At 40.5% G+C, this 26,476-nt stretch overlaps 2 protein-coding genes across 2 annotated transcripts; one reads left to right on the top strand and one right to left on the bottom strand.

Moving 5' to 3' along the window:
• The first annotated feature begins 1,302 nt into the window (after positions 1 to 1,302).
• LOC111672592 (disintegrin and metalloproteinase domain-containing protein 17-like) lies at positions 1,303 to 14,813 on the top strand. The gene is made up of 18 exons (XM_023430043.2): positions 1,303 to 1,675; positions 3,186 to 3,318; positions 3,407 to 3,540; positions 3,910 to 3,998; positions 4,087 to 4,267; positions 4,930 to 5,060; positions 5,198 to 5,284; positions 5,476 to 5,586; positions 5,708 to 5,852; positions 5,968 to 6,059; positions 6,395 to 6,547; positions 7,096 to 7,295; positions 7,828 to 7,931; positions 8,019 to 8,153; positions 9,088 to 9,218; positions 9,309 to 9,476; positions 10,037 to 10,093; positions 10,649 to 14,813. The coding sequence occupies exons 1-18, from the start codon at positions 1,576 to 1,578 to the stop codon at positions 11,057 to 11,059; spliced, it is 2,562 nt and encodes an 853-aa protein (XP_023285811.1). The 5' UTR covers positions 1,303 to 1,575; the 3' UTR covers positions 11,060 to 14,813.
• A 1,367-nt stretch (positions 14,814 to 16,180) lies between these two features.
• LOC111672593 (cleavage and polyadenylation specificity factor subunit 3-like) lies at positions 16,181 to 25,925 on the bottom strand. Its single transcript, XM_023430044.1, has 18 exons — positions 25,755 to 25,925; positions 25,061 to 25,124; positions 24,838 to 24,935; positions 24,332 to 24,460; positions 23,619 to 23,796; positions 22,165 to 22,254; positions 21,923 to 22,073; positions 21,527 to 21,702; positions 21,257 to 21,415; positions 20,211 to 20,357; positions 19,861 to 20,013; positions 19,632 to 19,740; positions 19,237 to 19,335; positions 18,970 to 19,064; positions 18,063 to 18,150; positions 17,902 to 17,968; positions 17,625 to 17,721; positions 16,181 to 16,818 (listed from the first exon to the last, which is right to left on the bottom strand). Exons 1-18 carry the CDS (start codon positions 25,823 to 25,825, stop codon positions 16,675 to 16,677), a joined length of 2,115 nt encoding a protein of 704 aa, XP_023285812.1. The 5' UTR covers positions 25,826 to 25,925; the 3' UTR covers positions 16,181 to 16,674.
• Positions 25,926 to 26,476: the final 551 nt, after the last annotated feature.

Raw genomic sequence — 26,476 nt, 5'->3', positions numbered from 1 at the left:
TATCTATCTATCTATCTATCTATCTATCTATCTATCTATCTATCTATCTATCTATCTCAAAAATGAATTATATTTTTCTCAAATTCCTGCTTCAGCCTTATTCATGAAAACAAACTTAATCCCACATCTGACTAAATAAATAAATAAATAAAAGGCATTTGCAGAACACATTTCCTGTCCTTTGCAAGTGTCTGTGAAGACAGGAAATGTCACCTCTGCAGTTTGACAGTAAGTTCAAAGAAAATAACATGAAATACTCCTATTATGAATCTTACACAGTAAAGTCACTTTTACGTAGTAACTTCTTATATAAAATGAAAAATAAGTCATACTATATTCAGACTATTGCATGGTATTTGATAATAAGTTCGTTTAAGTTCTGTTTCCTGAGGCGGAGTTTACAGTTTCCTGTGTAAAAAAGGTTTCCCGCTGTATGTGCAGTTACTGCTGTTAATGTTATGGTTGATCTGTGTATATGTTGTAGTAAAAGCGGATTTGGATGAGATCAGATGTTATAAATAGACCTGCCAGATGTCTCTGTGTTATTCTCTTACATAAGATGGACGACAGACATGTTTCACTTCTATCTGCTTCACTTTGTGTTTGTTGTGCAGCTCTAACTCCTACATCATCCCCCGCTCTGAAGAAAATCACGATCAGTTTTTAAACTGCTTGTTTCAGGAGCCTTTTGGATTCCAGCGTGTTTGACTCACCAGTTTGTAAAGTTTGAACCAACACGAACACAATGCAAAGACGGATTTTCAAAATAAAGCCGCTAATAATTTAAACAATAAAAACGTAACTCTGGAGGACAGAATATTGCATTCTTGGACAAACATATGTATATCTGACTATTTTTAGTCCCTCAAAAGTAAATATTGTAAAACATATAAATAAAAATAAATATTCAATATTACTTTTAGTTTATAATTAGTTTTTACATCTTTTATTTATTATTTTATATTCTTATTTTGTTTTATAATTCATGTATTTTATTTATGTCCTCGTTTGTGCTCAGCATTTCGTGTTTTTAGTAAGTAAGTAATCATTTAGGTAATTAATAATTTTTCATTGTTATTTATTTTGATTAATGTATCTATTTATGTTTTTTGTCTTAAAATAATTCATGTCTGTACTCTGTGTTATTTTTTTAATTAAATAATTTGGATTTGATGAAGTTGTTACTTTTGAAAAGCTTTATAATTTTAAAAATATTCAATTATTAGTTTATTTTATTTTACTCGCTAAATGTCTTTTATTGTGACGGCAGTTAAACCCACTTCCGTACCGCATCTCCAGCTTCTTGATGACTTGTCTCGAGAGCTTTCCGTCTTCCTGGTTTTTACGGACTGGAGAAGTTTTTCTACCTGTTTCTAAACACAGTAAAGACCTCACCTGGACGAGGTTACTTAGTTTTATTAAGAAATGTTTTTTTAATGTGAAATTTTGTATCCAAACTGTCGTCAACGTCTGAAATCTGATGTTTGGAGAGTTTAATCTGAAAGAAGCAGCGGCGGCCGTTTCCATTCAGCCCATCCTGTGCGAGGATTAATCCATCAGTCAGAACCGTCAAACATGAGACAGGAGCTCACGGTTTTAACTTTTCTAACCGTTTTTACCTTTTACACCGAAGCAGCCACCAATCCGCCCGCAGACACAGAGCAGCAGGAGTATGGTAAATCTTTAAATGTGGTTCTGATCCTCTACATTTACAGGCATTATAAGTAAAGTTCGCTAAAACAACGAGCCTGACTGCTGCTAACAGTCATGAAAAGGTTAATGTACATCGGTAGAAAGTATGGAAGACCATCCCTGACAGAAAAAGATGAAAATCAAATGAAAAGTTGCGTTAATAAGTAGAATAAGTTTTAAAGATGGTAAATCTTAAATTGTCCTTTCTAAGTTATAAATTTGAGAGAATAAGTCAACGTTTGATAATTAGTCCTAATTTTGTGATAGTATCTCATAACCATCGTCACAACATTGAGTTAACCTCATATCACATAAGATTAAAAATACTATGTAAAAGAGATAAGATAATAGTAATTGTGTCAAAATCGATGTACAAATGAAATTGTTACTCAAAATGAAGAGATAAGTCTACATTTTATGGGATAAGTGAAACTTATGTGATGTGTCTTTTAAACTAACCTGAGATACTAAGTCAACATTTTCATCATATCTTACTTATGTCATATCTCATAATATGTCAAAATACCATGTAAAACTAAATATCAAATCACCCTAAAACACATCGCATATCCCAAACAATGTCAAAATACCATGTAAAATTAGACAGTATTTAATTATCAATATGTCAAAGTCAATGTTTAATTAATATGTATTTCTTTTCCTTATTCTCATATAAAATGGGGTCCTAAAATCTGAGGCCACTTTCTGGTCTCAGAGTGAGAGTCATTTATTTTTGCCATTTTTGTGATGAATCAAAGTAGTAATAACAAAGTATATTTACTTACTATCTCATATTTCACTCTGTCTCAAAATTATTGAAAAGTGAGTCAAAATTATGACTTTTAAAGTGAGTGTTTTCCTAATCTCTAATGTCTTAGCTTCCACTTACTACTTATCATCTCACATCTTATACTATGTCCAAATTATGATGTAGTAAATCAAAATTCATTCACTATCTCTTAATTATAACTTTTGAATTTCATTTATCATAACTTTATCTTTATTTTTGCTAGCTCTGACTATTTTGTCAGTTTATTTCTTTTCCTGGCCTCAAGATAAATGAATGAAAAATGATCAATTGTACCTCAATTGATCAACCTGAACAGGTACATGTTTCCTAACAACACAAATGACAGAAACTCTGAGACTCAGAAACAATATTTTAAACTGTTTAAAACAAAAAAAAAAAACAAGGTTAATATTAGTTGAAAGTACAAATTAAGGACTGGTCATTTTAATTTGATTACATATGACATTTTGTTGGTAAATCCAGTGGTCTGCAGCTACTGTGTCACACATTACAACTTGTTTGGTATTATCTGTTACATATTAACCAGTTCACCCAGCTTCACCGTAATAAAACCATGAATACAGACAGAGGCGCTGTTGGTGCTGTCTTGTGGGAGGTTGAATTTATGACTTTATGATCATTTAATCAGACACATGTAAGGATCATAAACATGAAGACATCAGACTCTGTGTTTCCTCCTCAGCCTCTCTCAGGTCGATGCTGGACGACTTCGACGTGCTGCCTCTCTCCAGCCTGCAGACTCACTCCGTCCGCCGCCGAGACGTCCAAACTCAAACTCATGTGGAGAAGACGCTCAGTTTCAACGCCCTGCAGAGGTCCACGTTTCACACGGGGTTAATGCAAGTTTTGATTCATGACATTTAAACGGGCCCCTAATGCTACTCGTACATTTTATCTGTGCAGGCAGTTCAGACTGTACCTGAGGACCAACGATGAGCTGTTCACCGAGGATTTCAGAGCCGTGGTCGTGGACGAGGACGGTCGGGAGCAGAGCTACCCGGTCAACAGACACAACTACTTCACCGGACATGTCATCGGTAAGACAGTCCAGCTGGGAGTACATTGATAATAAAGGACTTCTTATAGAGCTCCGTTGTTTCCAGAAACTAGTAAGAACACAACAGTGACTGTGCTGGATCTGAACTGGGGGCGTTGTGGTTATGTCTGTGTGTCTTAACCAACTTCGTCTAAACCTACGGATGTTTTAGGAAATTGCTGGACAATATTTTAAAACTGAAAATAAATTGATGTAATCTGTGAGGAGATTTACGTCTTCAGTAGGGAGCATTGGGCTTGAAGCTGAGAGCCGCAGACAGAGGAGGGAAGTCAGAAAGTGTTGGTTTGAGTCTGCAAGTGCGATTTGCTGACAAGAAAGAGAAAATATCCTTTAACTGTGTTTCTTCCAGGGGAGGAACACTCTCGAGTTCAGGCTCATATCGACGAGCACGAGTTCTCAGCTCACATCCTGACTGACGAGGGCGAGTACAACATCGAGGTAAAACAAGGACACTGAGCGTCGTATACAAGTGTGTGATGTTCAACTAAAAGATTAAACAAAAGCTTCCTGTCTCCTCTGTGTTCAGCCTCTGTGGAGGTTCACCTCAGCGCCCCCCGATGGTCGCCTGCTGATCTACCGCTCAGACGACATCAGGAACCTGAGCAGACTGCATCAGCCGTCTGTCTGCGGCTACATGACGTTCAACCCCAGCCACCTCTTTCCTGACGGCGTTCAAATGGCCGTGCTGGAGGACCAGGATGACGAGGGTTAGTAGATTTTAACACAGATGGAAAAAACATGAGAAGAAGGATTTGTTTGATACGTGACTAGACAACTTTATGTCCAGACTTTGAGCCATTATGTAGCTCATTCTGTATCTAACATCATGGTTTTGTTTATGGAAGGTTTTAAGTTCAACCAAACTGAAGTGAGCAGCAGATAAACAGCTCATTGTGGCTGCCTTTACTATTCCTCGTTGCAAATAAAGACGAATACGGTCCATTTCCTGTAGCTGCTTCACAAAAAAAGAGCTTTTAACGTGAACAACCTAGCTTTTATTGTGAAGAATTTGGGTTTTAATGTGAAAAGAAGAACTATTTATGTTAAAGAACAAGCTTTTAAGAGTGAAAAAAGAACTTTTGATGTGAACAAGAAGCTTTTAATGTGACTTAAGAAGTGTTTATAATGTGAAAAAACTGATTTCAAATTAAAAAAAGAGCTTTTAATCTGGAAAAAATAACTTTTAAGCTGTAGGGTGTGTTGCGTTTACATCAACATCACTTTACTTCATTTCACTACAGTTAAAAATCTTTTGACATCAAATTGTGATAATAAGGGTTTCATATAACATTTAAAATACGTGTGTGAAGTCTCAGGGTCCTGACCACAGGACTGATATTTAGTGTGTTTCCTGTCTGTACCTGGTCAGAGTCTGTGTTCAGAGGGAAACGTCAGGTCCAGGACCACAAGAAAAACACCTGTCCCCTGCTGCTGGTGGCCGACCATCGCTTCTTCAAACACATGGGCCGCGAAGAGGAGAGCACCACCCTCAACTACCTGGTCAGACCTGAAAACACCTCGATCTCTCACCTGGACAACAAATTCAACCATCAACAATATCAGGATCATTATGATTCCTGTTTGAGCCCCTCACCGCCTCCACCCGCTGATGTTAACCACCCCGACTGTGTTTTCAGATCGAGCTGATTGATCGCGTGGACGACATCTACAGAAACACGTCGTGGGACGACGAGTTCAAAGGTTACGGTGTTCAGATCCAGCAGGTGAAGTGAAGTGATCAGTTTAACTTACCCACATGTCCTGTAATCAGTTTGTATTCAATCAGTGTGTTTTTTAACAGGCTGTAACAGTCAGCCTCCATCACATCAGAGATGGACGACAGCGACTCCACTTATGTAATAAAATAACACCAAGCTGGTTGTCACATGTGACGCTGCTGTTTCTCCTCTGGTAGATTATCATAGAGAAGATTCCGACTTCTGTAGATCCAGGAAAAAGTCACTTCAACATGAGAGGAAGTCCAGTGAAGGGCAGAGACGTCTGGGACGTCAAGAAACTGCTGGAGGTAAAACCACATCGCCCGACGCGAACAACATTTAGCATTATTTTGCAGTGAGAAACAAAGTTACAACGGTTTTAATCCTGAACGCCTCCTCTGAGATCTCTGTGGTTTCGTCCTCTTGCAGCAGTTCAGTGTGGACATCGCAGACAAAGCCTCCAACGTTTGTCTGGCTCACCTCTTCACCTATCAGGACTTTGATGAAGGCACTCTGGGTCTGGCCTACGTCGCCCCGTCCAAACCCGACATCCCCGGAGGTCTTTGCTCCAAATGTAGGGTCCTGCTGCTTCGCCTCACTCCCTGATTTTATCTGATCAGTGGAAAAGATAAAGATTTAAAGCATCTTCACTGTTAACAAGTCACACCCTGTTGTTTTGTTTCCTTTAGCGTGTCCTTCATCTACAAACGAACAAAGAGCGATTTACCTCAACACAGGTCTGACCAGCACTAAGAACTATGGGAAGACCATCCTGACCAAGGTGGGCTGGATTTCTGACAGCTGTTGAACTGCATCAGTTGTTCATACAGGGACATTTCAGTTGGCATTCGTGCCTGGCTGTTGAGATTTGCCTGAGTTATGATTCCAAGAAGGAGTGTGATTTTTGAAGCAGAAATTGTACGTTGTGTTTCTTAGTATTTTTACCTCACATCTCTCGCACGACCACCGTTAACTCTCCTGCTCCCACATTGTGAAGCACATCTCAGTTTGAAAACTTCCTCTTCCCCTGAGTCTGTTTGCCTGGAAGTTTGTCAGCTGATGACTAATGCTGTGAATTAAGCAGGGACTCAACAGTTTTTGGCGTTGTTTCCACAGGAGGCAGATCTGGTGACGACTCACGAGCTCGGTCATAACTTTGGAGCAGAGCACGACCCCGACAACATCCCAGACTGCGCCCCCCGAGAGGACCAGGGAGGGAAATACGTCATGTACCCCATCGCTGTGAGCGGAGACCACGTCAACAACAAGGTGCTGCCTCCTGGTTCTACACCTTTACCTGTGACACTGAGCCCTCAATGTCCTGAGAGATGATATTTTAATGTGCATAAGCTCCTAACTTAAGGCACTGTTCAGACCTGGTATTAACATCTGTCTCGGGTGATCTGATCACAGGTGCTCAGCTCTAAGTTCAGGTGTGAACGCACCCAAGACACATTGAGGGCACCACCTTTACTCCAAGGCCAAATACTCACTTTGTCCTTATTTTAAACAGAAAATTGGTATTATTTTATTTATTAAAGCAAGAATTTCATTATATTCTGAGGTGAAAATGAGTTTATTTAATAACAGAGGTCTCTTCAGTGGCTGTGAGCATCTGAGGTGGTAGCATGATTAAAACTGATCAAAAAAGTCATTTTTCAGGACTTCTGTGTAGTGAATCTCACTGACCTGCAGAACAGAGAAAAAAAAAGGAAAACAGAAAGCTGAATAGAGATGAATACTGCAGGATATAAACCAGACTTTCTGCTCTAGTGGAGTTTTTGTTATGATAAACAGATTTGCTCCCATCTGTCCAGATGTTCTCAAACTGCAGTAAACGCTCCATAGTGAAGCGCCTGAGGTCGAAGGCGTCGTCCTGCTTCAAGGAGAGAAACATTAATGTGTGCGGAAACTCTCGGGTGGAGCAGGGGGAGGAGTGCGATCCCGGACTGCTGCACATCAACTCCGACCACTGCTGCACGGCCGACTGCAGGCTGAAACCTGGAGCTCAGTGCAGGTCAGAGGCCGCGCTAGGGGTGGAGTTCGATGGCATTTTATCGAACCCCGATCCTTTTGAATCCCCCCGTGAAATCTTTTGTTCGGATGTGGAATAAAAAAATGCAACAAAACTCAACTGTTTTGACAACAAACGATAAAACTAGAATCGAGGTTCTTATAATCACATCAATAACTAAATTGGTAACTTTAATTGTGATTTATAGGAGGAGGCTGGTTGGCTGGAACTGGTTGTTGCTACGGGTCACAGAATCAGCTGTAACACCTCCTCAGGTTATCAAAGATAACTCGTGTCGGATGGTAGATAAAGGTTTAAATAAAGGACTTGTTTCTCCCTCAAACATTGCATTTTGTAGCTGTGTTGTTGACGTCTGTGGTGTCATACCAGCGTGAATGAAAGGTTCAATGAGGGATTCATCGGTCGAGGAGCTTAATGACTGAAGAACTGTCAGAGTTGTCACAGTTTCTCTAGTGGTTTTGTCATGTCCTGACATGAATCCGTCTCGGCTCAACTACGTCTTTTCTCCGCTCAGTGACAGGAACAGTGCGTGCTGCAAACACTGCCGGTTCGAGTCTGAAGGCGAAGTCTGTCAGGAGCCCATCGACGCCACCTGTAAAGGACACTCCTACTGCACAGGTCGGCACGCAAAGTTCAAAGGTCAAGAATCTGCCTTCCACTCCTGTTGCTTCATGTCTGCTTTTTCTTTTTTGTGTGTGTTGACAGGAAACAGCAGCGAGTGTCCTCCTCCGGAAAACGCCCCGGATAAAACGGTGTGTCTGGACAGCGGAGAGTGTCTGAACGGAGAGTGTATTCCTTTCTGCCAGGCCGTCTTAAAGCTGCAGCCCTGCGCCTGCAATGGTACGACACTGAACGTTTGACTTGGTCCTTGTGTGATTAAGGCTGCGCAAGTCAATATTTTTGTACTAAGCTTATTAGTCTACCTTAGCTCTCCACAGCAGCAACTGTTATCTGAGCAGCTGTGAAAAGCCACTGTCCACCACCTGCTCAGCAGCAACCAGCAGACACACACAGGTAGAGAGCAGCAGGTGAACATAGCATTTAGCAGCTAAACCCGTCAATACCCAAGGACTCGTGTTAGAATTTAGCTTCAGCTATAAACACATGTAAAATCAATCGGACACTGCTTCTGCAACTGTCAGTGTTTTTCTGTACTTGTCTTTTACAAATGAAGCAAATAAATGAAAAAAGAGTCCGATATTTCCCTCAGGAGTTGGTAGAGACTAAAAACAGAGTGAAAACAGCAGGAATATTGGACTTGAAGTGTTTTTCCACCACAAGGTACTTTTGGTGCCAGGTACTTCTTTTTTCCACTGCAGATAGAACCCCCTCAATGCAACGTTGTTACTATAGCGGCGAAGCACAAAGCTATTGTGACGTCATCTTCAATGTGACACACACATGAAGAGCTTGGTTTTCACCTGTTGGATCTTTAACCTGCAGTGATCAGTGGTGATCCTAGACGGACAGATGCTACGATTTACAGATGTGATGTCCCCTAAGTGCCTGACATGCAGGCAATTCAGAGATGCTAGCTACAGCACACATCATCAGGTGCCCCGCTCCGACCCCCCACCACCCCACCACCCCACCACCCCCATCATCAGGGCTTTTGGGGCAACTGTATAGTGTGATTATGGGAGGTTTAAGGGGGTTTATGGTTGTGCCAATATGAGGGTTCATTTGGGGCCCCAAGCATTTGCCTGGTTTGCCTCCCCTGACGACGAGCCTCTGGCAGTAATGAGTCTGCATTCGCTTTTTTTCTCCTTGGTAGAAACCAACTCGTCGTGTAAAGTCTGCTGTCGCGGCAGCAGCGGTGTCTGCGAGCCCTATCAGGACAAAACAGGCAACTTCCTGTTCCTGCGTAAAGGCAAACCCTGCACCGTGGGCTTCTGTGACGGAGCGGTGAGACCATCCATCGGTAAAAACACCCAGAATGCCACATTAAAGACGAGCAGGATGAATGAGCGTGTGGGTGTTCTGCTGTCTCTACAGGGGAAGTGCATGAAGCAGGTGCAGGACGTGGTGGAGCGGCTGTGGGATTTCATCGATAAACTGGACATCAACACGTTCGGGAAGTTTCTGGCTGATAACATCGTTGGCTCGGTGGTGGCTTTCTCTCTGCTCTTCTGGGTTCCTTTCAGCATCCTGGTTCACTGTGTGGTGGGTGTCAGTACACTCACTTTGTTATTGTTACAGGTCGCAGTCCATTCATCACATCCCATCAGCTGTTTTCCTTCAGAACTGCTGTTTAAAGTGTCTGTGAGAGATGTAGTTCTTTCAGATCTGATGTTGATCATCACATTACCTCAATATTTTAAGTAGAATATAATAAAAATAAAAATAGCTTTATTTATATAGCACCTTTAACAACTGAGTTTACAAAAAACAAATCAAAAGCAATGATATTCAAAAGCAGAAACAGACAGGAATTAGGTAGAGTTACAGAGGGAGGACAAATAATATAATTCAATACAGATGAGGACAATTAGAGGGAGCAGATGTTGTATAGAAACATACACACAAACACAGTAAAAGCAATAAAAGGGCGATATGGAGTCGATAAAACGATAAAAAGACGATTAAAAAAAAACGATGAAAAGACGACATCATAAAAGCAAGTCTATAAAAATGAGTGTCAAGAAGTGATTTCAAAGAAGTTACTGATTCTGCTGCCCTTATCATCAACACCACTATTCATCATATCTTCTCTCTTCCCTCAGGACAAGAAGCTGGATAAACAATATGAGCAGACCACAAAGTCACTGTTCTTCCCCAGTGTGAGTATCTGTATATGTGTATATATATATATTTATATACAGTATATATGTGCAGTATACAACAAAACGCATTAGCAAGAAATCTGTCAACGCCTCAGCCTCCTCTGTTGTGGGTTGTGTGAAATGCAACAAGGCTCCACATGAAGGAGCTGCCTGAACAATAAGAACCCAGACAGTGACACTTCATAAAGATGCAGAGGGAACATGAGCTGAAACACAACACAACTAACACTTGACTATTAACTCAACCTTGTACTGAGAACCTTACAATCCACCTTATACTTCCTCTGTTTGTTTTTGTAAACTGAATTTTTTGGGTGAATTTAATTTATGAATTAAGCCATTTGAAGTTCGTGTAGTTTCAAATGAGGATTGGAGGGACCTTTATTGTTCAGGTGGATCTGACAGTGTGATGGTCCAGCTGCTAAAGATGATAGAGATGAGAGAAGTGAAACATCAGTACATTCATTCAGTCGCAGTCAGTTATTTGTTAAAACATACGGTCTGCTCCTTTAACCATTAATCGCAACTGACTCTGATGGTTCATTTCCCCAGAATGCCGAGCTCTTGAGCAGCCTAGAGTCCGCGTCTGTACGGATCTTCAAACCTCCAAGCTTCCCGACCACAAACGCCGCCCCCCTCCGTTTCCAACCATCCGGCCCCCAGCAGACCAGCACCCCTCCGGTTTCCAACTTCATCCCCGGGCCCGATTCCGCCCCTGCTGGCTCCTGTCACATGCCCCCTCCTCTGGACAGCCCACGCATGGCCACCATCCAGGAGGACCCCAGCCTTGACTCCCACCTGGATCAGGAAGCCCTGGAGGAGGCGTTCGGGCGGCCGGTGGGGTCGGCTCAGCGCTCCTTCGAGGACCTGACGGAGAAAAGCGTGGTGAGTCGCAGCGAGAAGGCGTTGATGTTCAGACTGAAGAGGCAACATCAGATCGACACCAAGGAGACGCAGTGCTGAGAGGCGGGTGGACTTCAGGTGGCTTGTCCTGTTCAGGTCCTCGTGCTCTGGTTTTGCAGTTTTATAGCTTTTTAAACTGGCTCTGTACTGAAGACTGCTGCACTGTTTTGTTTTTGTAGTAAAACTTAGGTCTGATCACACAGGTCTGACAGGATCAATACAAATCTTTAGTAGTAAAACAGAAAAAAAATCTGCCTTCAGAATGTCTCCTGTGCGGTCAGACGTCTGTTTCAAATGGCTGCCCAGTCCTTCCTCAGCCGGGGACTTCACTTCAGTATCCATCCTCCTCACGTCTCTTAAATCAAAAGTAAAATTAAACTTTTGTGTCCATTGTATCGTGGAGACATGTCTCCTCGGAGCTGCTGCACCTGGGGCTGGGTACCAAACTTTTTTCGGTACTAGTTAAATGTGGCTCAGAATATCAATGACGTGCTCTAATCAGCTGTTTCCTGATACTCGCACTGTCAGTTACTTCAGGCTGCAGAAATAAAGTGAGAGCAAGTGAGAGACTAGACTCTTTGCTCTGTGGATGTCTGATGGTTGGTGGTATGGTTCAGACATTCATGTCCAATACTTTGAAGTGTGATTGAATACCTGCAGATAACTGTGTGTTTAGTGCAAGTGTTCCCATTGGTCACTGTCAATCAATGTGCAAATTCAGACCTGCTCGTCTTTGTGTCTGAACGTCACGACGTGTCTTCCACCATGACACACTACACGGGATACAACTAGCACCTGTCGGCTCCCACGTAGTTCTTCAACAACCCACAGAACTCTTTTACCCTGAATGCATCATGGTCATTTTAGTTCCGTTTAACGCCCTGCACTCACTAGTGCCTCAAAACCCTACACTCATTTTTGTTCCTGAACTCCCCATGCTCATTTTAGTTCCCTTAGACCCTGCACTCAATTTCTTTCCTGAACGGCCCGCGCTCATTTTAGCGCATCTCGCCGCGCTCCTTTTAGTCCCTCAAAACCCTGCACTCATTTTTGTTCCTGAACGCCCCATGCTGATTTTAGTTCTAGCGTTAGTCAAACAATTGAAAAAACTGCTCATTTTAGAGATTTCCAAGCACAGAGACAAAATGAAACGGTTATTCTTGTAAGATTTTTTGAAATGAAGGTACCAGAACTCGGTATGAAAAAGTTTCACATGATACCCAGCTCTAGCTGCAGCACTGAAAATCTTTTGCAAAAAGGTTGAACTGAAATAAGACAATCATTTGTGTGCACGGAGTTCCTGTCTAACTGAAGCAGTAGCTTTTTTTTGTGACTTAACTCGATCTCTAAGAGTTGATGTTTGTCGAGTCGACGGCAGCATCACAAACCACATCACCAGCATTTATACAAACAGCAGCCTGTTGTGGAGCTAATGTTTTACTGCTTACAGCAGATACACAGTGTTAGACCTCAGCTGCTGGTGAACAGTCAGAGACTTCGTCTGGCTGCTGCTGGTACAGACACTCAAAGTGTTCAAAACTGAATAAACAGAAACATTCAGACAAAATATTATAGAACTACAGAATTGTGAATTATTCAATAAATCCGTGAAACTCAGTTTTTATTACAATATGTTTTTTATGAGCTGAAGGATTATTTTAATTTCCCTCCAGCAGTTTTTATTGTGTAGTCACTTTGGTGTCGAGTCAGTCACATCAAAGCAGCAGTAAATCACATGACTGGCTCTGTAATGTCAGTAATGTTCCCTGTTTAACTTCACTTACGGATAAAGACTTGAAATAGAAATAATTATAATTTATTTAATTTTGAACACTTTGGGCCTCCATATTTTAGAGGCAAAAACAAACCATCCAAAAGAATAAAGGCACCAGATCAACCGGCAGCTTCATCTGTATTTTACAATTATCGAATGTTAAACCTTCAGGTATTTTACATTCTAATAAAGGACATGTTATTAAAAGCTTTGGAAATATTTAATATTTCATCACAACAGCAACAAAAGTGCCAAAGATTTGATGTGTTCAGCTTCTCAAATGTGATTATTTGCTGCTTTTACTTGTCTTTACATTCAGATTAATTGACAGTAAAAATAACTGAAAGCTAATGATGTGCAAGCAGCCAAATACTCACCAACATTATATGTTTATATGTCAAATACAGATATATCAATAAATGCAGACAGGTCAACGATTGTATTTTTAAGAGTTTATGTGAAAAATGAATATTGAACGACATCAAAATCTCAAATATATGTAGGGACTTTGGTTGAGGACATGATTACTAATCGTTCCCTGCATCTTCTGTTCATGTAAGAAGACTAAAATATTTTGGGAGAATTTAAGGCAGCAGAGGAATAAATGTTAACTCCGCCCCTCCCTCAAAACGAACACGCAAACAAAACCTTTTAAACACCAGCCTCAAAAATCCAGTTTTGTTCGAGTAAAAACTGTTCGCTTTAAAAGTCGACATCAAGTGTCTCACTGGGACTTGAACCTTAATTCTGACAGTGTTAGTGCCTTGCTCAACCTGCTGAGCTACACAAGACTCTGTGTGCATAATACATATGCAAATATCTGTGCTGCAGAAATATTCATATCTAACCTGATGGTCTGTTTTTCTGTTGTTAAAGCCACTATGTGTGAATTTTATTTATGGACTTCAACCAGTCAAATGTATTTTAATTATATTATAGCTGCAACAATTAGCCGATTAATCGATTTGACAGAAAATTAATCAGCAGTTATTTTACTATTTGACTTGTCATTTTTCAAGCACTAATTGCTAAAAATGTGATAGTTCCAGATTCACAACTGTGAGAATTACTTGGTTTTCTTATCGTCTCATAGTAAATTGGATATTATATTAAAGGGACATTGTGATGGGCATTTTTCTTTTTACGGTTTTGTAATGTTTTATAGACCAAATTATCAATTGATTAATCAAAAAATAAATAACAAAAATAATTAATAGTTGCAGCCCTGGTTTCTATAACCAAAACCGTGAATCACAAATTTACCCTGAATGGCTTTAAAACATACAACGCTCTTTTACGTAATTAATCAAATGTTTTTTAGGTCAATATTACGAGATACTCAGTGAGAATTATTTTTAATTCTTAACATTTCATCTTTTGCTTTTTTGTTCTTGGTGTTCCTGTGCTTCCCCTAATTTTCTAATTATTCTGATCATAAGGATTTAATACATTTTTGTTTGTAGATAATATAGCTGTGTAGTTGATCTGTTGCTTTCACTTTTTTTTGGGATAAATAGAAACCACGTCAAAGAACAAAGTCACACAGAGGGGCTTTAAACCAAACAGAGGTATTTAGTGTTTGCATTGTTTTCAAATCAACTTGTGTCACTGGGAGAATGCTCAAGCTGTCTGGTACCAGAGTTTAGTTTTCATAAAATCTCTTTATTTTTTATTGTGTTGTTATTTTGTGCTCAAGTCTAGTGTTGGTTTATTTTATTTTTTTGAATTGAAAGCCATACTGTTGTTGAAATCCCTGTGCCTTCTCTTCTTCTGTGGTATTAAAATGCACTTGTCAGTATTTTCAATATTGTGTATTCAAGAAATGAGTGGAGTCCTGAACACTGTAATGTCTGTTTTAGTCTGTTGTTACATGCTGATGATCATTTGTATTAATCCATTTAAAGGTGTGAGTGTCACTGCGTTTACTGTCAGACTGTGATGTTGTCAGTCTGCTGTTTGGGAATAAAACGTTCTACTGTCTGTTTTCATGTCGGCAAACTGTTTTTCATTCTGATCAGAAATAAATTCATTGTTAAATAACTTATGAATATCCTGAGAAATATTTTATCATCGACTGTTGTCAGTGGTGAAACTAAGAGAGAATCTTGTTAGTTTTACAAAACTTTCCCAACTCAAGTTGCACATACTAGCTTCTTCCAGAGCTTTCAACAAAATAACATGGTTCTCACAAGTTTGTTCAGTTGTCATGGACATACAAGCTAAGTAGCTGTGAGGATTTCATGTGTTAAGATATTCTGGTTTCATTTTATCTGGTTTTATTTATTTTTTTTGCTATTTCTAAAACACCCGGCTTAATTTCCTACAGACCAAGCGTCTTCCTGTCTTCCAAAAGAGATTTAGTTTATATTCATGTGTGACAAAGAAAAGCATCAACTCTTAACATTTGAGAATCCAGAGCCAGAAAATGTTTGAGTTTTTTTTTAAATAAAAAAAAAAAGACAAAAAAAGAAGAGCATGACTGATTTTCAATAATCAAATTAGTTGCAGATTAATTTCCTGTTGATTAACTAATAAATATAATAATACCTTCACCTGCTGAGGAGACTGAGGTCCTCCTGTGTGGGGCTCTCCTCAGGACCTTGTACGACTCGGTGGTGGCCTCAGCCATCTACTTCCTGTGGTCTGCTGGAGAGAGGGCAGCACTGACAGGGATAGGCAGAGGCTCAACAAACTGATCCGGAAAGCGAGCTCGGTCCTGGGCTGCCCCCTAGACTCCATTGAGGAAGTAGGTGACAGGAGGATGTTAGCTAAGCTGACATCCATCTGTAGGGTCTCTGAGTAGCTTCTTCAGCAGCAGACTTTTACATCCTCGCTGTAAGGAGAGGTTCCGCAGGTCCTTCATTCCAGCAGCTGTCAGACTCCACAACTCCTGCTCTTCCTGACCATGTGCAAACTTGCACTTTTTCATGTACATATCGTGTGTATTGTGTATATTGTATTTATTAGTGTATATTTGGTATATTTTTGTTGTATATTTCCATAAATGTTTTATTCTATAGATGTTTATTTTCTGCTGTGGTAAATGAATTTCCCAGTTGTGGGATAAAGAAAGTTAATCTAATCTAATCAATTAATTGACCTAATGTTGTGGCTCTAGTTTAGTCAAACCAAAATCAACTTTTTGGATAATTCAATAATCATTTCAGTAATTTCTTTAAGCAAAAATAATGAAAAAAAAAAACAAAAAACTAATTTTTCTGCTTCCAGTTTCTCAAATGTGACAATTTGCTGCTTTTTTTCCACAGTAAAATAAAGTTTTGGGTCTCGTCAGGACACATTCTGACACATTAAATCTGTGTCAGAATAATCACTGTTAACTCCTCTTTTAAAGTTAGAAAGTCAAAGCAGATTTATCTTTGGCGAAAAAAACACTCATCCACTAAAAATCTCACTGGACAAATATTTATTTTCCTCATAAAGAAAACAAATTGTGACATGACATTTGTTTCATAGACAAATCAAGTACAAAAACAATAACAACAATTATTGGTGGTCCGTCTCCTGAAGCTGATTCCTTTGGAATCATGTTTCCAACAAAGAGTTTGTCTTTGTTAAAGAAGCTCATAACACTTCAATTAAAGTCCCTGTGTTAAGCCTTTGTTACCAGTATATAAAGAAATAAATGGTTTATAACAGAGTATAATGTCTGTTAGCAGATATAAAAACATGTTGAATAGGTGCTTATTAATGTTCAGTATTTGTTCTATGTCATTATGTTCATACAGCAGCCTCCACTGATGCGCTGTTCACAAACAAACACTGATCTGATGACAGCTACAGAAACCAGATATCATCTTTATATACTGATTATTGGTGATCAATACAGGGACTTAAAGTGTTACCAAGAAGGCAAACATCAGTTCATCATCATCATCATCATCTACATCACTGATGACAAGGTGTTGCTGCTGCTGACATCACAGAGCGGGCGCGGGGAGAAGGCGGGGCTGAGAGCGTCGTAGAGTCGTTGGATGGCGACCTCCACCATCTCCCTCAGAGACTCGTCCTCTGTGCAGGTCACAGACTGCAGATGAGAACGCACAGAGGTCAGAGGTCAGAGGTCAACACAGGGGTAAAAGGCTGAGACACTGGTGGTTCAGACGTGATTGACACCTCGCTCGCGGGAGTGATCAGGCTGCGTTTTCTATTTGCAATACGTTCTTTTTTGCTCAGAGGCAGAGTGTTTGTAAAAATCAAAGCAAAGATTGAAAATGATTTCTGCTGCGTCTGATCTGTGTGGATTTGTCTTTAAATCTCAGGATTCTTTGAGGAAGGTAACATCAGTCAGTCCACTGGATTTAAACTAAATCTATTGCAGAAGGTGAAGTGATTTGATTGATCTGTCATCTAGCACCACCAACAGGTCAAAATCCCAAGAGTTCATAACTTCAATCATCTCTTTACCTCAAAGTGACATGTTCACGCGTTCACTGTCATATCAGGATGTGGTTAGCTTAGCTTAGCATAAAAACTGGAAACAAGGGGAAACAGCTAGCCTGATCCACCTGGCAGCCCCTCTGAAGCTCTGCCCTGATTAACATGTTGTATCTGCAACTTATTATTTCAGTTTTTCATTGTAAAGTGTGAATTCAGTAAATATTAATAGTTAACTATCTTTCTACAAGTTCCAATGTCTTGTGTGTAATGACTTTTAAAGCCTCGGGGGCGCTAGTGTCACTGGAGACGTCTTCACATGGTCAAATTCTGCAAGTGAATTAATTCAGAGAAAATATAAAACTACTAAATCATGATGACCATGACTGACAGTGTGTGTTTTATGTAAGTGTTTTAACTTGCTGTGTTTATGTTAGATGCAGACGTTGGACTCACTCTGGTCTCTGGGTCGATGAACGCAGTGACTCCGTCCACCGTCACGCTCAGGTTTTTACCGTCTTTGAAATTCACACAGTCGTCCCCGAACATGTCGCTGCAACACAACAGACAATATCCATGTTTGGTAAACGGGTAACAAAACACCGAACCGACTTTAATGTCAGCTGAAACTGCTGGTTGCCGTGGCGTTGACTCCACCCGCCCGGCGCTCCAGACATGGTAAAACAAAATATTCCCCAGGTGTTTGCGGCAGGTAACTGTGTTGAGTACTCACTGCAGCATGAGCTCCAGTCTCTCGACAAACAGCTCCATGTCGAAGGTTTCCTTCCTGCCTTCAATAACTGAATCAAACAAAAACAGTTAAAGTTTCCCTTCACCAGTGCAATGAAAAAAATTGAATGTCCCACAGCAGGTGGTTGTGATGTGTTTACTGACATTTCTGGGCTGTGGGGTTGGACTGGACCTCCAGGATCACTGTGGTGATGGCGTCGGCGTACATGTCGTTGAGCGGGTTGGCGATCCACTGAGAGGAGAACACAAAGTCAGTCACACGTTGGTGGAGAAAACTGATGTTTCTGGTTCCTGCTAAAAACTCATTTTTATTTCTATTATTATTATTTTATCTTCTAACTTTTATTTCTGCATTAATCTGTCTGAGCTTTTTACTTCTTTTATTTGTCTCAGTCACTTATCATCAATTTTTATTTTTTGGGCAGTTAGTTTTTTCTGTTGAGAATTTTGTTATGTCCCCTACCTGTAAAGATTATAATTATTATCATGGTGTCACTTAAAGGTCTTCAGTATATCCTGTATAATCAGCATGTAAACATGTAATAACTGATTCATAATGCGGACTATGATGTAGCTATAATCAGATCTGGGTGAGATCTGCTGTATAAACAGATTATGAGCTGGAATAATATAAAATACATAGAACAGATAGTGAACATTAATAAAATCTCACTGTAGCTGCCTATTACTACATAATCAGGTTATACACCATATATTTCATGTTTATAAACTGGTTTATAAGGCCGCGCTCGAGAGTTCACAGACTGGATCAGAGGCAGAGACACAACAGGTGGGTTTTACTATAAAACATGAATTTTTCTAGATGAAGATATTCACGCATCCTTATGTCTTAGGTGCAGGTGCGTCAGAAAGCCTCACTTCAGTCTCAAAAAGAAGAATATCCTGCTTCAGTGACTGAAACATTAGGATGATCAATAAATTGTGATGCTGAGTTTGAGCCGTGTGCGGGATATTCTTTACACTCTAAAACGTGTAAAAAGCCATGGGCTGCCTTCAGAAACGTGATCAGTGTCGTCTTTGTGTGTCTGACCTCCAGCAGCACCATGCCGGCCTCGTGAACCAGAGTGATGCTCTTAAAGATCCTGACGGTGATCTTCTCTGCTCCCTCCACCTGCTCCACGTCTCCTGAAAACACACACACAGACAGCAGATCAACCCCACACTGAAGACACTGCAGGAAGTTACTCTTCTCTCCGGCCGGGTGGTTTCACGGAAGCAGCTTCTGTTGTTTAATAGCGGACAGAAATAGAAACTGTGTGAGCTCAGGTGAGGTGCGAGGTGAGAGGTGCTGACCCACCTGCGAGGCTTCGTAGCTGGCTGACCAGCAGGGAGATGGGTCCGCTGTATGGGATGGCTTGGGTCTGCTTCACTGTGCCCATACACAGATCTGTGTAGTCTGAGCAGAGACACACGAGGAAAATCGTTTTTTCTCTGTTAATCACTTCAAATCAATCAGAGATTCAGTTACTGTGACAGAGAACAGCAGCCGGAACCAGAGAATGTTTGATATTTTGATGGATCACTTTAACTTTAAAGACTTAATTGATTATCAGAATTGTTGTTGTTTAATTTGCCTGTCAATGTGTTTGGATAAATGTTGATAAAGAAATTTTGTGACAAGAGTAAAAAAACACACGCACGCACACACACACACACACACACACACACACACACACACACAGTGTTACTGACCGGAGAGGTCGGAGGGTGTCAGGATGTGATAGCTGAAGTTTCTCTTGACGAGGATCCCGGAAATCCTCTGATCCTGAGCACACTTTTTGTCAGCCAGAGAGCCCATCACCTGCAGCAGAGCATGCTGGGAGTTAACATGGTTACACAAGACACACGCACGCGCGCACGCACACACACACTTGAGAAATCAGCTGATAAAAACCTCACAGCTGAAACATTTCAAACGAACCTTGGCCAGTTTCTCTCCTCTGAAGTTCAGCGTCACGGCCTCTGTGTTTCGCGGGTTGTGGACTTCGATGTGAACCTCGTCGTTGTCTTCGTACTCGCGGATCAGAGCCGCCTTCAGACGGGCCATCTCGTTCTGCTCGCCATGGACCAGAATCTGGAGACACGGGCACAAACACATGTAGCTACACTTTTTTCTTCTGAGGCTGGAGCTCAGAGCGGATTTATACGTTTACAGTCGGCACATCACCTCTGTGACTCCGTCCTTCACCTGTCAGCTGATATCACAGGGACATGTTGTGTGTCTTTGAACAGACGTGTGTGTGTGTGTGTGTATCTGGGTCATGTGATTACCACGTGAGGGGGTTTGAGCGCTCTGATGAACTCGCTGGTCTGCTGGTAGTCGGTGTGAGCAGAGAAGGAGATGTAGTCCACTGACATCTTCAGGGGAAGCTTCTGACCCGACATGGTGGCGATCTCATCTGGCTCCGTCATGATGTGCTGGAAAACACACACACACACACACACACACACACACACACACACACACACACACACACACACACACACACACACACACACACCATTAAAAATGAGGCAGCACAAAGAGAGTTGTTACTCTTTGGTGGAAAACTTGTCGTGGACCCTGAGATAACGATATGCAAATAAACCATATTGCCAGTATTTATGTTCTTTTATCTGGAGAATACGATTTGTAGGTCGGGGCTTATGCTGCCGACTATGCACAACAGTGTTGTGATTTGGATATTGCACTTGGCTATATTGCAATTTTGATTATATTTCGATTAATTGAGCAGCTCTACCCTGAGACATCTGTCTGTGGAACAACGTTTCATCTTCAAAAGGAAAGTGAATACTTGCAGAAAATGAACAGGAGTGACGGAATAATGCTTAAAATGTAAATAGATAATTTCAAATATTAACTCCTCGGATACTTGGGATGTTTTAATCATGAAAACTAATGTTTGATGTGATTTAAGCAGGAATGTCAGTAAATCAGTCTGCACTCTCTAAATGAATGAGTGATTCTGACAGAATCTGACACCCACAGCTGCTTCAAACTGTGTGAAAAGTTTCTGCTTCAGTTTAGTAAATCCCTGCAGCACCTGAAGGCAGCAGCACATACGTTGATAAATCTACAGCCTCTGATTAGATAAAAGCTGTGTCAGAGCTACAGAATAAGAATGGTTCATTCTGACTCTGAAACATCAGAATACCAGAGCTCCACAGCTGTTTATTCTCACAGTGATGTGATTGGCTGAGAGTGTATTTATTAATCACCACCCCCTCTGATCTTTACTCACCCTCACCGACCTATATGAACCAGAACAGCAGGTGGAGATGCCGAGGACCTACGGCTTCACGCTCGCTGAACTCACCTTGGCGAGTGTTCCCTCCACGCAGTATCCAGCGATGATGACGCCGTTCCTCTTGTCAGTGCACCAGCTCTCAAACAGCTCTCTGGACAAGCCGCTCTGCATCATACCGGGAGACGCCATCACCACGCTGGGGCCGATGTCGTCAAAGTGATCCATGCTCTGAAACGCAGACGCATCAAGAGACATGAACCTGCTGCAGGATAAAAAATAAAAAAAAAGACAACAACAGCACATCTGTGAGGGGACGGCCTACAGCGCTCGTCGACTCACCTTCAGGTTGCTGATGTGTTTAAAGACGAAGGGGTTGTTGATGTTGATGGCCTTGCGGATCTTGTCGTTCATGGCGTTGATGTAGGTCTGGTACACAGCCATGCACTTCCTGGCCAGAGACGAAGCGTAGTAGATGGGGATGTCGTGGAGCTCCGGGTGGTTCTGCCAGTACTCGTCTGGTTCAAACACACACACACACACACACACAGAATATGAGCTCCCTTTATCAGTGGAATTTTTTTTCCTGATAATTATCAAGATGTTCTGGAGGAAGTCTGATCTTGATTTACATGTGGCCGAGAAAACAAAGAGAGGTGTGTGAATAAAAGAGTCTTAGATCTCATCTGGATTTTATCTGACAAGTGGAGGTGAGGCCAGTGTGTCTTGTGCTCTCACCCAGGATGAGCAGCAGCTCCTGGGCTCGTCCCAGAGCGAAGACGGGGATCAGACATCGCCCCTCCCTGTTCACGATGTCGTGGACGGTGTTGCAGAAACGAGCCTCTCTCTCCTCTCGCTTCTCGTGGATGTGAGTCCCGTACGTCGACTCCTGACAAACACACACACATAATGAGTTCGAATTTAGAGGCTGCTCAGTGTTTAAATAAAGTTTAATTTCTTATCTGTGCAGCTCCACTCACTGTGATGAGGATGTCTGGTTTGACACTGGGGATCTCGGCTGCCATCAGATGTCTGTCCTCCTGACGGGAGAAATCTCCTGTGTACAACAACTACACACACACGCACACACACACACACACACACACACGATTAGAACAGGCGTCACAAGACAAGAGGTGTAGATGTAAAAACTACAACAATTTTTAGATAAACACATGATGATATTCCTGACAACAACTGCGGAGTTCTGTTATTCAGTTCTGGAGCCGGTTTCTGGACCAAATCCTAAACCAGCTCATCAAGTACCAACATCTCCACCAAGAAAACCAGCCACTCCAGACTAACAGGAACCAGCTACAGGGCTGCAAACTAACATTTACTATCATCATTGTTATATTTGTTGATTATTGCTTGGATTATACAAAAAATTGAAAGATCATAAAGACAACCCGAGCTTACATCTTCAAACATCTCGTTTTGTTCAACAAATAAAGAGATATTCAGTTCACTGTCAAATCAAAAAGAGAAAGTCTGAAAATCTTCACATTTGAGAAGTTTGAACTGGTGCATGTGCTTAGTCACTTTATTTTATTATAAATTGTACATTATTGCATTTTTTTATATTCTATCTGCTATTTTATTATTTTCTTTTTTTGTTTGCTAATGTTATTGTAGCTTTTTAATTTATTTTTTATTGTGTCTCATTGTCAGCTTTCTTACTTTATTTGTCCTTTTGTTTTTAGCTCATCAGTCTACGAAGCTCTTTGAACTGCACTAACCTGTACGAAAAGAGCTATACAAATAAAGTAAAATAAATAAAATTAAAAGTGATTGAAAATCATAATAAATTATCAAAATAGTTGCATAGCTGTCTATTGATGAATTGATTAATCCACTAAGTGTTTCTGCTCTAATGCCAGACAAATACAATACCTCCGTCACAGTGTGAATCAGACACTGTGATTCATATACAGTACATATATGAGGATAAGGTTCAGGCGAGGAGGTGCATTCTGGGATATATTTTAGCATTTTAATGAAATCAGTTATCAGTATGTGCTTTCATTTAGATAGGTATGACAATAAAATGCTGCACTACATTATGTAAAATTTTTTTTTTTTTTTTAAAGAATTGTATTTCCCTGCTTTTATTCTGAAGGGCTGGTGCTTATGAACCAGAAGAACCAGACTCAGTTTATCAACCTGTTCACAGTAATCTGTTTGTTTGTTTGCTTGTTTGTTTTCCCACCACAGCAACTTTCCTCCCATCTGATCCTCTGGAGACTCAGTAAACATGAGGCATTAGAGCAGGTCGTAAACAACAACAACAACAACAACAACAACAACAACAACAACAACAAGAATTCAGACAGTGCAACAACAAGAACAGGATGAATTTGATCTTGTTGCTTTGAGCTCTGTAGCTGATTCTCATATAAGAAGACAGCGTCATGTGACCGGAGGTGTTTGTTACCTTGACGCCGGCGATCTCGATCATGAACATGGCGGCTCCGAGGACGTGTCCGGCGTGGTAACACCAGAATTTGATGCCAGCCACTTCCTTCACCTCGTGGAAGTTGATGGTCTCGATCTTCTCCATGCTCTCCTCCAGGTCCGACTCAGTGTACAGCATGTCGTCCGCTGAGATGTTACTGCACACACACACACACACACACACACACACACACACACGCTTTAATACACATCACACTGCTGACAGTGTCCTGGTTGAGTACAAGTCACTCTGTCTAATCTGACCACATAAATAATCCACATAATCTTACCATTGCATCACATTAAACATTTATATGCTAATTAATTAAAAACACAGTTTCATATCCTCACATGTATCATTGTACTGTAAAAAGAATAGGTGTAACTAAGACGACAACACAGGTCCTTTATCCCTGTATAATCTGTGTGTGTTCAGCATCTGATTTACTGAGACTGCAGCTCATTGAACAATCAGTCTCTTAAAATGACTCCTGGCTATTATTTGTGTGACCCCTTCCTTAAATACAAATACAAAGAGGAAGGAGACAGAACTGCAAATACTCATTCAAATAACAAACAAACTCTGAGTTTGATAAATACAGCAGATGTGTTTAGGGCAGAACGTTTCATATCTACGTCTGAAAAAACAGGCAAAAAAGCCACAGTAATCTGTCTCTGTTTTTTGCATCATACCTGACTTTGACGTAGTCGGACAGCAGCCAGCGGTAGATGGCCTTGGTGGCGTGAGTCATGAAGGTTCGTCCTTTAAAACTGGTCTTCTGCAGGAACCAGGGCAGAGCGCCACAGTGGTCCAGGTGGAAGCTGAGGGAGGAGAAGGAAGGGAAACATGTCAGTTACTGAGGAGCCTCCAGTTCTTCATCCACTCTGATATTTACTTTGCCTCAGGGATGATGGGCTTTAACACCTGAACTTGTCAGGACTGTCATGACAAACATCTGCACCACATTGTCCTTTTTTTAATTACAATTTCCTTTTGTTTTATATTGCTGTAAACACACACTGTAAAATGTCAAACATCATCCAATAAATCATTATCAGATGAACTCTAAAATACCAATATCATTATGAGCCTCAAAAACCAGGCTCCACTGTTCAAACAGTAAAAGAAACTTTAGGGTAAAATGGAAGAAACAATCTTAAGTCAGTGTGTGTAAAGTGTGTGTGTTCTCTGAACTCACTGGCTGATGAGCAGCAGGTCAATCTCAGCCGGATCAATCAGGTCAATGTAGGGAAGAGCGTCCATTCCCTCAAGACCAGGATGGATCCCACAGTCCAGCTAAACCACAACACAGACACACGCACACACACACACACACACACGTTTTAACACACCCAGTTGACTCTTCACTTTGACTTTAAAATGTACACATGATGTGACAAACAAAACAAAGGCAGTGTTACCATGATCTTCCGTCCCTTGAACTCCAGGATGATGCAGGATCGTCCCACCTCTTGTCCTGCTCCTCTGGACACAAAGTCAAAATCATCATTTTTTTATGTCCAAATAACATCTATATGTTTTATATTTCAGTATTTACAGGTGATTAAAGTTAATAAAATAATAAAGTAATTAATCAAACTCATCAAAAAAAAATAACAGGGATTTGCTGCCAAGATGCATTTACATAAGTTGCAAGTAACTACCAGCCCAGACCCGCACTCATCCCAGAGGGACGGGGAACCAAACTCCTTTTATTTATCACGCATTTTAAAACCGAATTAGCAAATATAAAAGAAAAAGGCCAAACATTAGTTATATAACTTCGCTAATCAATAAGATTATTTATTTTGAATTTATAGAATCCACTGAGAACAACATGATTTCAATTCGTCATCTAACATATGTTGATGTAAGATACTAGCACTTAGTTATACAAGTTAGTGTTGTACCAAAAACATTTGGTCTGTGCCGAAATGAAAACTTGCCTGTGAGGGTTGATTTAAAGTACTAAAAGACCAAGTTTAACTATGTTTTTGCTTTTGTTGACAGAAAGTAACTTTTAAATGAGTCAGTTCGTGAGTGGAGTTTGGTGATAGAGCCGCAGACACAGACGCTTTCTGTTAAAACTGAGATAAAAGTTGTATTTAAACTCACAGCGGGCGGATGAGCAGTTGGTCACTTTCCTCCGCGGGAACAACCGTGTCAGGTTTACGTTTAGCTGCCATGTTTACTTCAACAAACAAGACGAATATTTCACAAAAACATTTAATTCATCACTGATTTAGCTGCTACGCGCCTGTCCAGAAGTTTGGCTTTTCCGGTCCGTGCGGTAAATCTGTCCGTGTTCTACACCCCTCATCTCTGACATGAGATGAAAGTTCCTCCTTCCAGGAAAATGAGTTTAGTGATTACTAGAAATATAAAACATTCTTATTGTATTTTAACTATGTTAAAAAACACGAGTAGACATTTTGTGATGGAATTCAAAAGTAAACAAATATAACTGTGCTTTTAATTTAGTAAATCAGAATTAATAGATATTATATTAAAACAATTTTATGACTAAGTTTACTCTTGTCATTCCTAATTTTTCATGTTAAAAAAATAGTCCCTGAGACTTTCGCAGCATTAACAAAAAATATAATGTTCAAATGTATTTGTATCGTTGTGTACTCAATGTATTTTATTGTTCTGCCAATTATAGTCAATTAAATTAAAATTAAGTTTTAGTAGATAGATAGAAAGATAGATAGATAGATAGATACTTTATCCCATAGAGAAAATTCATGTGTCCATCGGCTCATTGTTGATAATAATAATAATAATAATAATAATAATAATAATAATAATAATACACAGTTACTAATAAATAAACA

Source organism: Seriola lalandi, unplaced genomic scaffold, assembly GCF_002814215.2.
Source record: "Seriola lalandi dorsalis isolate HSWRI2012SDOR001 ecotype SW California unplaced genomic scaffold, Sedor1 jcf7180002054901, whole genome shotgun sequence".
Taxonomy (NCBI): domain Eukaryota; kingdom Metazoa; phylum Chordata; class Actinopteri; order Carangiformes; family Carangidae; genus Seriola; species Seriola lalandi.
Note: the sequence above shows the minus strand (reverse complement) of the source record. Positions and strands in the feature narration are given on the sequence as shown.

Coding starts and splice junctions, on each gene's coding strand:
- LOC111672592 (XM_023430043.2), top strand. CDS start 1,576: ATGAGACAGGAGCTCACGGTTTTAACTTTTCTAACCGTTTTTACCTTT. Junction 5,285..5,475: donor ACGGTGTTCAGATCCAGCAG/GTGAAGTGAAGT, acceptor CTCCTCTGGTAG/ATTATCATAGAGAAGATTCC. Junction 7,296..7,827: donor AAACCTGGAGCTCAGTGCAG/GTCAGAGGCCGC, acceptor TTCTCCGCTCAG/TGACAGGAACAGTGCGTGCT.
- LOC111672593 (XM_023430044.1), bottom strand. CDS start 25,825: ATGGCAGCTAAACGTAAACCTGACACGGTTGTTCCCGCGGAGGAAAGT. Junction 24,461..24,837: donor GACCTGCTGCTCATCAGCCA/GTGAGTTCAGAG, acceptor CTCCTCCCTCAG/CTTCCACCTGGACCACTGTG. Junction 22,255..23,618: donor TCGAGATCGCCGGCGTCAAG/GTAACAAACACC, acceptor GTGTGTGTGTAG/TTGTTGTACACAGGAGATTT.